Source organism: Balaenoptera physalus, assembly GCF_965194825.1.
Source record: "Balaenoptera physalus genome assembly, chromosome: 6".
Taxonomy (NCBI): Eukaryota; Metazoa; Chordata; class Mammalia; order Artiodactyla; family Balaenopteridae; genus Balaenoptera; species Balaenoptera physalus.
In genome coordinates, this window is record NC_138885.1 from 67177064 (window position 1) to 67190806 (window position 13743).

General features: G+C 34.3%; 1 protein-coding gene and 1 long non-coding RNA gene across 5 annotated transcripts in view; both read right to left on the reverse strand.

The window, feature by feature from the left end:
* LOC309662593 overlaps window positions 1-13743 on the reverse strand; it is a 162844-nt gene that overhangs the window by 66932 nt on the left and 82169 nt on the right. The gene's annotated exons all lie outside the window — the stretch shown is intronic.
* The window catches only part of SP3 (Sp3 transcription factor), a 68469-nt gene that overhangs the window by 11796 nt on the left and 42930 nt on the right, over window positions 1-13743 (reverse strand). For all 4 annotated transcript variants that reach the window (XM_082465373.1, XM_082465372.1, XM_082465371.1 and 1 more), the window contains exon 5: window positions 2592-2784. In XM_082465373.1, the coding sequence (XP_082321499.1) occupies window positions 2592-2784 (193 nt within the window). The remainder of the gene's footprint in view (window positions 1-2591; window positions 2785-13743) is intronic.

Consider the following 13743-nt stretch of genomic DNA (forward strand, 5'->3'; position numbering starts at 1 on the left):
TTAGATGCAGCAACTGTCAATGATACAACTGTGCCTATCATGAACATATTAGTTGAATTTTGTTCAAATGAGCTCTAAGAAACAATAGTTTTTTTTCTTAAGAACTTCAATTTTAATTGTTAGAATAAGTTATTAAAAAATGAACTCACAAAAGTTCTGGAAAAATATGAGTATTTTTATAATCCTCCGTTTAAGGAAGACTTTTAATAGCATGACAATAATGCATCTCAACTAAAAATTTTCTGCTTTAAAAAAAAGTTTGCAAACTTTAAGTGAGAACTTTCTTTACTTGTGTAAATAAATGCATTTTGCAAACCACTGACAAAGTTGAAAGACAATGTAAAACTGGAAAAAAATATGTGCACATATGACAGACAAATTAACAGATTCACAAAAGACAAAGAAATAATTCACAGAAGAAATTCTGAAATGGTAAAATAACACAACAAAAAATGTTCAATCTAATAAAGTAACAAAAATATACTGAATAAAACAATAGTGAGGTATTACTTTTCATCTCTCATACTTTAAAAGGTTTTTAAAAATTATAAAATCCATTGTTGGCAAGGGTGTGGGAAAACAGATACTCTCATACACCACTGATGGAGTATAAATTGATACAACCTTTCTAGCAGACAATTCCCTCTGATAAAACAATTCCACCACTGCCAACTTATACTGATGAAATAATCAGATGTGCAAAGATATATGTGTAAGAATTAGAATTTCAACAATAAACTCCCAAAAAAGTTGTTAAATTCTTACACATCCATACAATAGAATACTATAGTCATTAAAAATTGATACAAACTCTATGTACACTTGGAAATATGATCACAAAAATTTTCAAAAGAAAAACAGACACGTAAAACAGTGAGAGTAAAGTCTGGAAGGATATATACAAAAATGTTACAATAGTCATCTTGAAGTAGGGTAGAAGTTTGGTATTCTTTTAAAACTCCTCTATATTTCTGAATTTTTATGAGCATGTATTAATTTAATAAAAATAATTTTAAAAGATTTTCAATTTAAAGAAAAGAATAAGCAAAACACAGGCAAGGCCTTGACCCTCAGTTAGATTTGACTTTCATGAACAATTTATCTTGAAAGTTCCCGTAAAAATGAGAGTACATTTCAGAAAAGTTGTCTAATCAGAATTCCACACTAACTTATTTAAATTGACCAAAACATTTCAAAGAATAAGTAAAACTTCAAACAAGTGAATAATCACCAGTAGGAAATACAAATGCCTAAGGATCAGATGCAGAAGAAGCAAATTCACCTGGGAGGCAGTACAGTGCAGTGGTTAAGGCCTTGGTGAGAAACTGGGTCCAAATCCCAGCTGTGTATGCTGTAAAGAATCATTCAACCTCTCCATGCCTCACTTATAAGACCATCTAGAACACAGTTGGCTCTCAGTATTAAGAGTTACTAGTCATTACTATTATTGTGAATGGGCTGGCCAATGTACAAATCAACTCAAAGGCAGAGAGGCTCTATTAGATCAAGTTTATTAACTGTATTAACAGGGTTGTTGTTTTTTTTTTTCTGGTCTATTTAAATAGTTCATTTCTGAGAGAGGTATATTAAGGTCTTTCACTATGACTAGAGGATATGGTTATAATGTCTTTAGAGTTCTATCAGTTTTTGCTCTATATATTTCAAAGTTGTGGGGAAAAGGTACCATGGCTATTAAATCTTCTTGGTGAAAACTTCATATTATTAAGAAATATATCCCTATCTATCCATTTGATATTTTCACCTTAATTTTACCATGTCCAAGTTTCCTTTTTGTTAACATTTGCCTAATAAATCTTTTCGATCCCTTTATTTTCAACATTCCTGCACCAATTTGAGATGTTCCTTATAATCAATATAAGGCTGGACTTTATGTCTTTTAAATATGATCTGAGAGTCAATCTCTCAATTATTAAGCTTAATCCATCACATTTAATATAATTACTGATCTGTTTTGAATTTATTCCTGTCATGTTATTATTTCTTAATGTTTATTTTTAAAAACACTGAATGGAAATATTACAGTTCCACTTTTTTAAAAATTCCATTATTAAGGCTTATTATTCATTTCTGTTGAAAATGGAAAATACTTATGCTTTATTAACAATTTCTGAACTTATTTTATATTACATAACTGCTATTCTCAGGCTAAGAATCAACTTTTTTTAAAAATTTATTTTTATTGGAGTATAGTTGCTTTACAATGTTGTGTTAGTTTCTACTGTACAGAAGAATCAACTTTTAAATCAGTATTTAGGCAAATCCACTGCTGGTTTGCAAACAGACTAATATCCAATATGGGCCTGTTAAATGGCATCTTACTATACTTTTTTTTTTTTTTTAAAGTAAACTAAGTAATTTTAGTTTTTTTTAAAAAGGCGTTTAGAACTGAAAATTTGATTTCACATATTTTGTTCTCTAACTTTTTCTGCCACACTCATACAGACAAACACACAAGATGATCATGTAATGAATAATTTCCCTTAGTTAAGTGACATGGCATGCAGCATTTCAAAAATTAGGGTGATGATATTAACAGTCTAAAAAGAAAAGTATGTTTCATGTGTGCATACCTCCCACCACCTTCTTTACAGTTGGGACAGGTGCAAGCTACCCTTCGAAGTCTTTTTCCTTCTTGATGTTGTTGGTCCCCTTCTTCATCTACCACCTGTACTCTTAAGTGTGTTAGATCATTGGTATTCAATGTAGAATCACCACTGAGCTGCCACTCTTCAGGATCAGGTTCTTCTTCCTTGATCCTAATATCTAAAGAAGAAAACAAATACAGATGAGAAGCAGCCCACTGGCCCAAAAAGATAGCATGAGATCTGAGCCTCTCTCTAAGGTAAAATGAATAAATACTATGTAAAAGTAAAAAATCATCTGTTTGTGGAACATAATCATTGCTCCTTGTTGTGGATTATTCTTTTAAAACAATCTATTTTATATTCTAAATATCAGAGATTAAGCCAAAGAGAGAATAAAGCCACCATGAGAGCTTGCTTTTTTAAATTCATTAAGAAAGCCAATTTCTTTTGAGCAAGCTGAGTCATAAAACAATCTGAAACTTCAGTTATAATTGTTCAAATAGTCAATAAATCAATGGTCAACTCAGAATAGAACAAATTCTAATGCCTTAAATGTCTTTTTTACAGCCTGTTATCAATTACGCATATTTGTAGGTACTATGGGAATGCAAAATGTAGGTCCTATGGGAATGAAATTATGCCTATCTGTAGGTACAATGAAATTATTACTCATAAACTTAAGTTTTAAAGTCAATCCTTACTAAAAATCTATAATGGCCACAACCACAATCATTGTGGAAGGAGGTGCATAAGTTATGAGAGAGTTTCTATTTTCAATGAGTTTTATTATAAACCAGACTGGGAAACAAAATGAGCATGCAATGGTGAGGAAGAGTGGATATGGCAGGAAGTTACATCACTCTGTCAGCATAGCCAAACATCTTTCTTTATATCGATAATGATATAACATCATTTCCTAATGTGAAACTAAGAGGTTCTTTCAACTCAGAAAACTAATTTAAAAAAAAAAAAAAAGAAAACAATACATGAGTGCTAGCTTTGGCAGCACATATACTAAAATTGGAAGAATAGAGAGAAAATTAGCATAGCCCCTGTGCAAGGATGACACACAAATTCATGAAGCGTTCCATATTTTTACAATTTGTATGGCAACACAAAAGACCCCGAATAGCCAAAACAATCTTGAGAAAGAAAAACGGAGCTGGAGGAATCAGGCTTCCTGACTTCAGACTATACTACAAAGGTACAGTAATCAAGACAGTATGGTACTGGCACAAAAACAGAAATATAGATCAATGGAACAAGATAGAAAGCCCAGAGATAAACCCACACACCTATGGTCAACTCATCTATGACAAAGAAGGCAAGAATATACAATGGAGAAAAGACAGTCTCTTCAATAAGTGGCACTGGGAAAACAGGACAGCTACATGTAAAAGAATGAAATTAGAACACGCCCTAACACCATACACAAAAATAAACTCAAAATGGATTAAAGACCTAAATATAAGACCAGACACTATAAAACTCTTAGAGGAAAACACAGGAAAAACACTCTCTGACATAAATCACAGCAAGATCCTCTTTGGTCCATCTCCTAGAGTACTGAAAATAAAAACAGAAATAAACAAATGGGACCTAATGAAGCTTAAAAGCTTTTGCACAGCAAAGAAAACCATAAACGAGACGAAAAGACACCCCTCAGAATGGGAGAAAATGTTTTGCAAATGAAGCAACTGACAAGGGATTAGTCTCCACAATATACAAACAGCTCATACAGCTCAATATCAAAAAAACAAACAACCCAATCAAAAAATGGGCAGAAAACCTAAATAGACATTTCTCCAAAGACACACAGATGGCCAAGAGGCACAAGAAAAGATGCTCAACATACTAATTATTAGAGAAATGCAGATCAAAACTGGTCAGAATGGCCATCATCAAAAAATCTACAAACAATAAATGCTGGAGAGGGTGTGGAGAAAAGGGAACTCTCTTGCACTGTTTGGTGGGAATGTAAACTGATACAGCACTATGGAGAACAGTATGGAGAACACATATATGTGGAATCTAGAAAAATGGTACTGATGACCTATTTGCAGGGCAGGAATAGAGATGCAGACGTAGAGAACGAACGTGTGGACACGGTGAGTGAGTGGTAAGGGACGGTGGGATGAACTGGGAGATCGGGACTGACATATACATACACACTACCATGTGTAAAACAGATAGCTAGTGGGAACCGCTGTATAGCGCAGGGAGCTCAACTCGGTGCTCTGTGGTGACCTAGATGGGCAGGATGGGGGGGGGGAGGTCTAAGAGGGAGGGGATATATGTATACATATAGCCGATTCACTTCATTGTACAGCAGAAACTAACACAACATTGTAAAGCAACTATCCCCCAACAAAAAAAAACAAAAATAAAAATGAAAACAAAAAACCCCACAATACATGATTTATAACAAACACTGAATATAATCATCTTTGATAAAACATAAATTCCTACACATTTTTATTTTGATTTATGTAAACTAAAAACCTTAATGGAAATTTATTTTAGATTTATACCAGTCACTAATAATTGGAGCCAAAAATAGCCTAAAAAAATCAAATGTGCCCTAATAGCTCCTGAATTTATACTAATGAAAACTAGAATGTACAACCAAGAAAAATGCCTCAAACAGTTTAAAATTAATTTATTTTATCAGAATAACTACAACTAAGAATCAAGGGGGGAAATGAGAAGAGAGGGCACTCTGGCCTGGGCAACAGGGTAGATGGTGGTGCCATTCACTGCAATAGGAAACACTGGAGAAGGTTTAGGTGGAGGTAAAGAAGGACAGTTAATGAATTCAAGGTTGTTGGTCATGGAGTCTGAACAGCTTGTGAGACAAAACAGTAAAAAAGCTGGATCTACACAGATGGAGTGCATCCAAAGCAGCAGGTTAGATCATTCAAGGACTATGAGTAGAATGAGAAGAGAAAGTAGCCTATGAGGAATGCAGACATTTAAGGAACAGGCAGAAGAGGATGAACCTGTGAAGGAAAGGCATACCCAGAAAAATGTGCTACATTAAAGAAAGGAAAAGTGGTCAACATCAAATACTGCAGAAAAATCAAGAAAGAAACTAAGAAAATGGGCAAGAAGTGAAAAAGTGTTTAATAACAAGTACAGATACGTTTTTTAAAAATGTCTGGCTTGAGAGGGAGACAGAAACATGACACTACAGGCTAAAGGGGACCGAAAAAGAGAGTCTGGGGGAGGAAGTGTTTTGTTCTATGTTTGAAGACAGGGAAGACTTGAACATGTGTAAGTGTTCATGAGAAAGACCCACTACAGAGGGAGAGACTGAAAACACAAGAATAAAGTCCCTAAGAAGTCAGGAGGGGATGATGACCCACAGCACTTACAGGCGTAACTGCTGGAGCACAGCCACCTCTGCCTCTGTTACATGAGGGAAGAAAAGATACAGGCACATTCATTCATTCAATAAGTGATTAGCTACTATGTGCCATGAACTGTGCTAGACCCCAGAGGCAGAGAGAATTTGATGCCTAGAAATTAAGGGGAAATGGTTTCTATTTCCTCAGTGAAAGGATGAAGAATTAGATATGTATAAAATTCATCCAAACACACAACATAAATGAGTACTGACCTCTGTTCCTTTATAATCAGGTGTCCACCTGCATCATTACGACAAGACATTTAAATATATGCACAAATACTGCATAGTATTAGCTTTTTTACAAGTTAAATAAAAGACACAGCATATGGATATCACATATCCAGAGATGGATAAATTTTTAAGTCCATAAAATGAGGAATTTTGTCACATGTTTTTAAAGCTACTCATCTTACATTTGTGACGACAGCAAGGAAAAAGGACGACAGAATAATGTTAAGAGCAGATAAAGGAGTCTAGAGAGAGAGAAGATTTAAAGAAATCGTAGAGAACAAATAAAGCAACTGATGGGAGAGGGCAAGAATGAAATACAACCTGACTGAGGGGATAACGATATTACAGGTCATTCCTACTCCTATTGCTAATTCTCTTACTGGAACCTACAAAATATCTTTAAAGAGTGTGTCATGGCCATGGATACTTATAACTTAGTTCTCTTTCTTACTGAATTCCAATAAAACAAAGGCACATAGAACATAACACGTCCAAATTGAACACATCTTGTCCACTCACCAAACCTTCTCCTGCATCCCCCTTTATTGATAATTACAAGCCACCTAATTGCTCAAACCATCAATTTCAGGTGAGTCCTGTCTGTTCATTCCCAGCCTCTCATCTCTCTCTTCTCCCAATCCAACTTCTACAGAGCTTCCAGAATCTTCTTCCTAAATACAAAATCTAATGGCATCACCTTCCTGATTCATTACCTGCACTAATTCTCTATTTTCTACAGTATTAAGTACTAACTTGTTAACTTGGTACTCAAGAACCTTCTCAATCTGGCCGCAACTGCTCTTCCAACTTCAGTATTAAAATACTGAAATTCTCATCATTGTCAGAACCCATGTCCTTTCTCAATGTCACACCCGTAAGTATGTGCCTCTCTTGCCTGGACTGTTTTCTAGCTCTTTTCCTTTTTCACGTAACTAACCTCTACTTATCCTTCAAGATTAGTTCAAATGTCATCTCCCTTATACATGCTTATGGTAGAATTAATTCTACTTACTGGCTCATACATCCCTTTAGATAATAAATGGTTCACTCAAAAGTGCTCAGAAAATACAATCTGACTAAATGAACAAACCCTTCCTTAAGGAGGAACTTCCAGTCTAGGTAATAATCTACCTGGAAAACTCTGCCCTCTACTTCTCTATGCTCCTTCTATCTGCAAATAATACATATAGAGAAGATTTTAAAAATTTAATTTTATCTCAAATGGATACTTAATTTTCTAGCATCACTTACTGAAAACAAAAAAAAGAGTCAGTTCATATGGACAGGACCACAAAGTGCTCATTAAAGACTATAAATTATTTGCCCAACAAGTGTTATACCCAATTTTCAATCATTTTTCTTGCTCATACACATCTGGGGTATTTTAGAATCTTAATCATAAATTTCACCCATCTAGTAAATCTTAAATAATTCCTCTTTGCCAACTTGCATTATCAATTTAATACAGACACCTTAAAAACAGGTCTTCAGTACTAGGCAGTCAAGTTTGTATCTTCCTCTATATCTTAGTGTAGATAATAGCAAAATATTTTTTTACCATGCTGCATTAGTGTCCTACATGGTACCTAGTTATTCTTAGAAATCTACTGTTTATAAAGCTCAGGAGAAGGGGAAGTAATACCCACCAAAATGGCCCACAGAAGTATGAAAAGGTACTCAATATTATTAGATATCAGGAAAATTAAAATTAAAATCATAGTGAAATATCCTACACATCCACCAAGATGGCTAAAACTATTTAACAGTCCACCTGTTAGCAAAGTAATAGAGCAACTGAAACTCTCCCACACTGCTGGTGGGTGTGTAAATCAGTATAACAACTTTGGAAATCTTTTGACTCTATCTTTTAAAGATGAACCTATGTATACCCTATAACGGAAGCAATTTCACTCCAACGGAAAGGCATATACACATGACACCAAAAGTACAGAAATTCATCCTAAACTGGAAGTAACTCATATATCCACTAGTGTTGGAATAGAAAAATCATAATATATTCATTCATACCGTGGAATATGTTAAAACAATGAAAATTAACAACTTACATGCAACAGGAACATCACAGACATAATTTTAAACAGAAGAAGGCACACACACACTCTCTCTTACATATAATACTTATATCTATAGAGAGAGATATACCATTTAAATAAAGCTCAAAGCAACAGGAAACACTACTATACAGTGACTGCCTACCTTTACGAGGCGTAATGACTGGGTACAGGGAGATTGAGGAACTGCTGGCAATATCTTATTTCTTGATCCAGGTGGTAATTTTTCCTATGTGTTTGTTTTATAAAAATTCATCAAGTTACACACATATGATTTGCACATTTTTCTAAGTGTATATTATACTTTGAAAGATCATTCTAAATAAAAAATTTTAAAGTAATCTATAGGAGACTACTTAGGGAATTTGTTAAAGACAGTCAATCAGTGTTTGTTGTGGTTTCATCTCTAGTTCCAATATAACCAACTAGCCCCTTCTCCCACCACTGGAATTAAAAACAAAAACATAAACAAACAAACAAAACCTTAAGATGACTGGGCTCCCAGTAAAGTATTGCACTGGATCTGAACCCAGGCATTTGGATTCCGGAGCCTGCACTCTTAAGCACTAGTCCATACAAAATTAATAAACCCCTCGTTAAGATAACGCAGTAGCAAGACCAGGAAATAAATCACATTTTATTTCTCATTTGAATTTCCAGTGTCTTAAACTCATGACAATACACTTCCATATTCAGTAAGTAATTATTAAGAATCTACTGGATATCAGGCACTGTGCTATGGGACAAAGAATTAAAGGGAAAAAAGAGAAAAGGAAAAAAAAATGTCTAAGGGATTTTATCGTACAAGAATAAAGTCATAATCAAAAGAAAAAAAAAAAGATGACTGTGCTCCAAAAATTAAGTCAATTTGAAGTTTAGGACATAATGTTATTCTCTACAAATATGTGAGTGATTACAATATACCAGTCACTGTTCTAGGTTCTAAGGATAAAAGTTAACAACAGTTAAGCTCATGTCTTTATCAAGTTTCCTTTTTAGTGGGAAAAGACAGAACAAATAATCAAGTAAATATGGCTGACCCCTGAACAACGCAGTTAGGAGTGCCATTGTGTAACTTATGGTTCTCCCTCCGTATACATCTGCCGATTCAACCAACTGCAGATCGTGTAGTGTAATACTGTTGTACTTATTATTGAAAAAACTCTGCATGTAAATGGATTTGAGCAGTTCAAACCCATGTTCAAGGGTCAACTGTACACAGCATTTTGTGTGGTGGTGAACTGTTATGGGAATAAAGTGAGGTAAGGATAGACAGAAAGTGAAAGGAGAGAAGTACTTGCTGTTTTAAATAAGTGGCCAGAAAAAACTTTGCTAATACGGTGACATCTGACCCTGAAGGAGGCAAAGGAGCAAGAAGGTGGGGGAAAGTATTCCAGGTAGAAGGAAGAGCAAGGTGGATGTATGCTTGGTGTGTTCAGAGAAATGCAAGGAGGCCTGTGCGGCTAGAAAGAAATGAATGTGAAAGAAGAGTAGTAAGTGATAAGATAGCAGGGATAAAAATGTAAAGGTGGGATAAGATTATATATGATGTTATACATTGTGTACTACCTTGTAGGCCACTAAAAGTTTACATTTTATTCAGTGAGTGAAGCCACTTAGAGTAGAGAAGTGATATAGTGGCGTAAAACTAGTTAATGAGGAAGTGGTAAGGAATGGTCAGAATCAGGAAATATTTTGTAGGTAGAGTCAAAGATGTTTGCTAACAGATTTGATAGCAGGGTTTTATGTGAGGTGTGAGAACAAGGAGTTAAATATAACTCCAAGATTTTAGTCCCGAGCAACTAAAAAGATGGAGTTGCCATTAACTGAAACAGAGTAGAGTGGAGGTAGAAATAATTATGGGAGAGGGGTGCCATTCAGGGGTCCATTTTTGGATATGAAAGTTTTGAAGTACCTATGAAGTATCCAAATGATCATGTTGATTAGGCAGCTGACAGATCTGGAGTTCAAACAGAAGTATGGCCCACAGATATAAATTTGGGCATCGTCAACATTTATAGTTGGTTACTGAGAGTCACCTGGAATGGAGTGTGTGTGTATATATATATATATATATATATATATATATATATATATATATATGAAGAAACCCTAGGCACTTCAAAGCTGACAAGCAGAGGAGATTTAAAAAAACAACAAGAAAAAAAGCCAGTAAGACAGGAGGAAGCTGGTATCCAAAAGCCAAGTGAAGAAATCATTTCAAGAAGAAAATAATCAAAGATGTCAAATGCTTGTCAGTCAAGTAAAATGAGGATTGAGAAATGACTTTTGGATGTAACAATGTGGTAATATCTTGACAAGAGCTGTTCCAATAGAGAAGTGAGAATACAACCCTGCCCAGAGTACATTCAAGAAAATGGAAGGAGATGAACTAGAAACAAGTATATACAAGTCTTTCCAAGAGTTCTGCGGGGAAAGCAAGCATTATAAAAAGGGCACTGAAGGTCCTAAACCAGCCCACAAGGGTAGATTTAACACATAACACTACCTGAAATAGTGTAAACTAACCTTTATTTTCAGTAGCACTACCTGTATGATATACACTAGTAATATAAAAATGAATATGCTTATTTAAACTTGACTTTTGGTACTTAAGGAATAACAAGTTTTAAACGCAAGAAAAAAACGTAAGCAATGGAAACAAATTCTCAAGGACATTTGAGTATACATTTAAGAACTTTATATACTAACAGCACTGGTTTTTGATTATATCTATTCTCTACCTCAAAATGCTTAAATGTCCGCTTCATCTGGCCTGGTATATGACTGACAGTATCTTTGTGCCATAGTTATAGTTGTTTTCAAGGCCTACCCCAATAAAACAAGTTTGTGAAAGGGATATATAAATGAACAAATTTTTTTTCCAATTTCCTGCACACCTCGGTAAGAGCTAAAGGAAAAGAGAGAGAAACAGAGACTTTAAATGATGAAAAAATACACACACACACACACACACAGTATGGTTACAAAGATAAGACTAATTTTCTTGTATAGCCAATGGACAAACACAAAATAATAGAAAGGTATTATTTTAACATGTCATTAATACACTTTAAGTAGAGGAATACCAAAAAAGTAGAGACTGGCGTACGGAAGTGTGGTGGTGAGGGTGTAGATGGATCCAACTTCCCATAGACACCACTATATAGCACTGATGACTTCAAAGAGTTTGGCTGTTTTTGTGGATTAGGAAGAGGATGAAGCCAGTGGTCTCCAAATCTTCTTGACTGGTCGACACTATTAGTAAAGTTGTGAACATGCACCCCGTAAATGTGTTTATTAAGTATATACAAGTAATACTATTCTAACTGATTATTAAACATTATAAAACACAAATAGTTATATAAGATAAACAAATGTATTGTTAACTGTGATAGCTCAATATTAGATAATGTCACAACAATATTTAGGTAAGATTCAGTGTAATCAATAGCAGATGGAAACTCTACCATTTTCAGGGATACTTGCATTTCTTTTCTATTCAATCCATGGTTTCTTTACATGAATATTAAAAAGCCACTTGTCCACTCTGAAGGATATTCAGTTAAAACCAAAAAATACAATTCTATTTAATCCAAGCATATCCAAGTACATATAAACAGCAATATGCAGCAGCATGCTAAAAGCAACAAAAAGTGAGCAAGTGAGCAGGCTTATCATATGTAACACAAACACAAATGACATGGAATTAGTGAAGGCACCAATGGTAATCTGTATAATCAATATTAGTTAAGCATTAATAACTCACGGCATGTTTAGATTTCTATTAAAAATATTACCAGAAGAAAATGTTAAATGCTTCCTCCTGAGACTATTTGCTACTTATTTGTCAACAGAGCTAATTGAATATTTAAGATAAATTCTTTACTGGTTTATCAAGTCTGAAACATGCATATTTAATTTAAATAACACTAGATAAATATGAATTACAGTACTATTGATAAAATGAGACATTCTCCTTTATCAATAGCGTATCATTAGGATTTTGTTGTTCTTATCAAAGGCTTTCATGTTCTCTGTCTTCAATTTTTAAAGTACTGATGAAATTACTTCATTTGATTCTGAAAGTTTATTTTACTTACATTTTTTCTTTAATCAGTTTCACCTGCTATAAAAATCACCTAAACAGAATTACAGGATAATCCTACAAGATCTCGTACATTATTTAATTAGATTTTCACGTTCATAACTATTTAGATTCCTATGGACATTTCAGAGCTACCAAGTCTTTTTTTTCTAGTTTTTCTTTCAAGGGGATAGTTCTAAACTACAGACATGGATTCCTAAAAATGTAAGTTCACTAATTTGATCAAAAGAGGTTAACACTTTAGGGGAAGGTTTTAAAACCAAATTTTATTTCTTTAACAAATATAAACTTTATATATATAAAATCTCTGCTTTAACATGAAGCAATCTCTTTCCCATAAACCCTATCGCCTTAGATTTGGATCATTACTCTTCTATGACTGCTCCCTTCCCCCTCCCCCACTTAAATTTAATCTTTATTTTCATATCCAACCCCCTTCTATTTTTTTTTTTACAGCAGTTTCCCAAATTATTTTCAAACCTTTTCTACCCAACTGGAGATTATACATTAATAGGAGTATTCTTCCTAGTAAATCTAAACAATACAAGCTTTTGTAAGATACACACACATAGATATAAACATAACTGGAAATGACTGATTTTCTAATATGCCTTACAAAAGACCTCATTTTACAGACATACCACAAATATATGAGAAAGACTATGACCTGCAATTAATATACCACTGTGAACAGTGAAATACTAACTTCACTTTATTTAATCTGAAGTACTAAATAAGTTACTGTTAAAGGAACAGTGTTCAATACCGTATGCTAATGCATATATACGGAATTTTAAAAAGCTGTACTCGTGAACCTAGTGGCAAGGCAGGAATAAAGACGCAGACGTAGAGAACGGACTTGAGGGCACGGGGCGGGCGGTGGGGGGGGAAGCTGGGATGAAGTGAGAGAGTAGCACTGACATATATACACTACCAAATGTAAAATGGATGGCTAGTGGGAAGATGCTTCACAGCACAAGGAGATCAACTTGATGCTTTGTGACAACCTAGAGGGATGGGATAGGGAGGCTTAAGAGGGAGGGGATATGGGGATATATGTATACATATAGCTAATTCACTTTGTTGTACAGCAGCAACTAACACAGCATTGTAAAGCATTTATACTCCAATAAAGATGTAAAAAAAAAAAAAAAAAGGAACAGTGTTCTACTCTATCATGACGATAACATATAAGATTTACTACTTGTTGGACACTATTACAAGCACTTAACATACAGTGACTTACTTCATACTCCCAACTACCCTAAGGTTTTAGTCATACTTTTCTCCCTACTTTCTATATGAGAAAACAAAGAG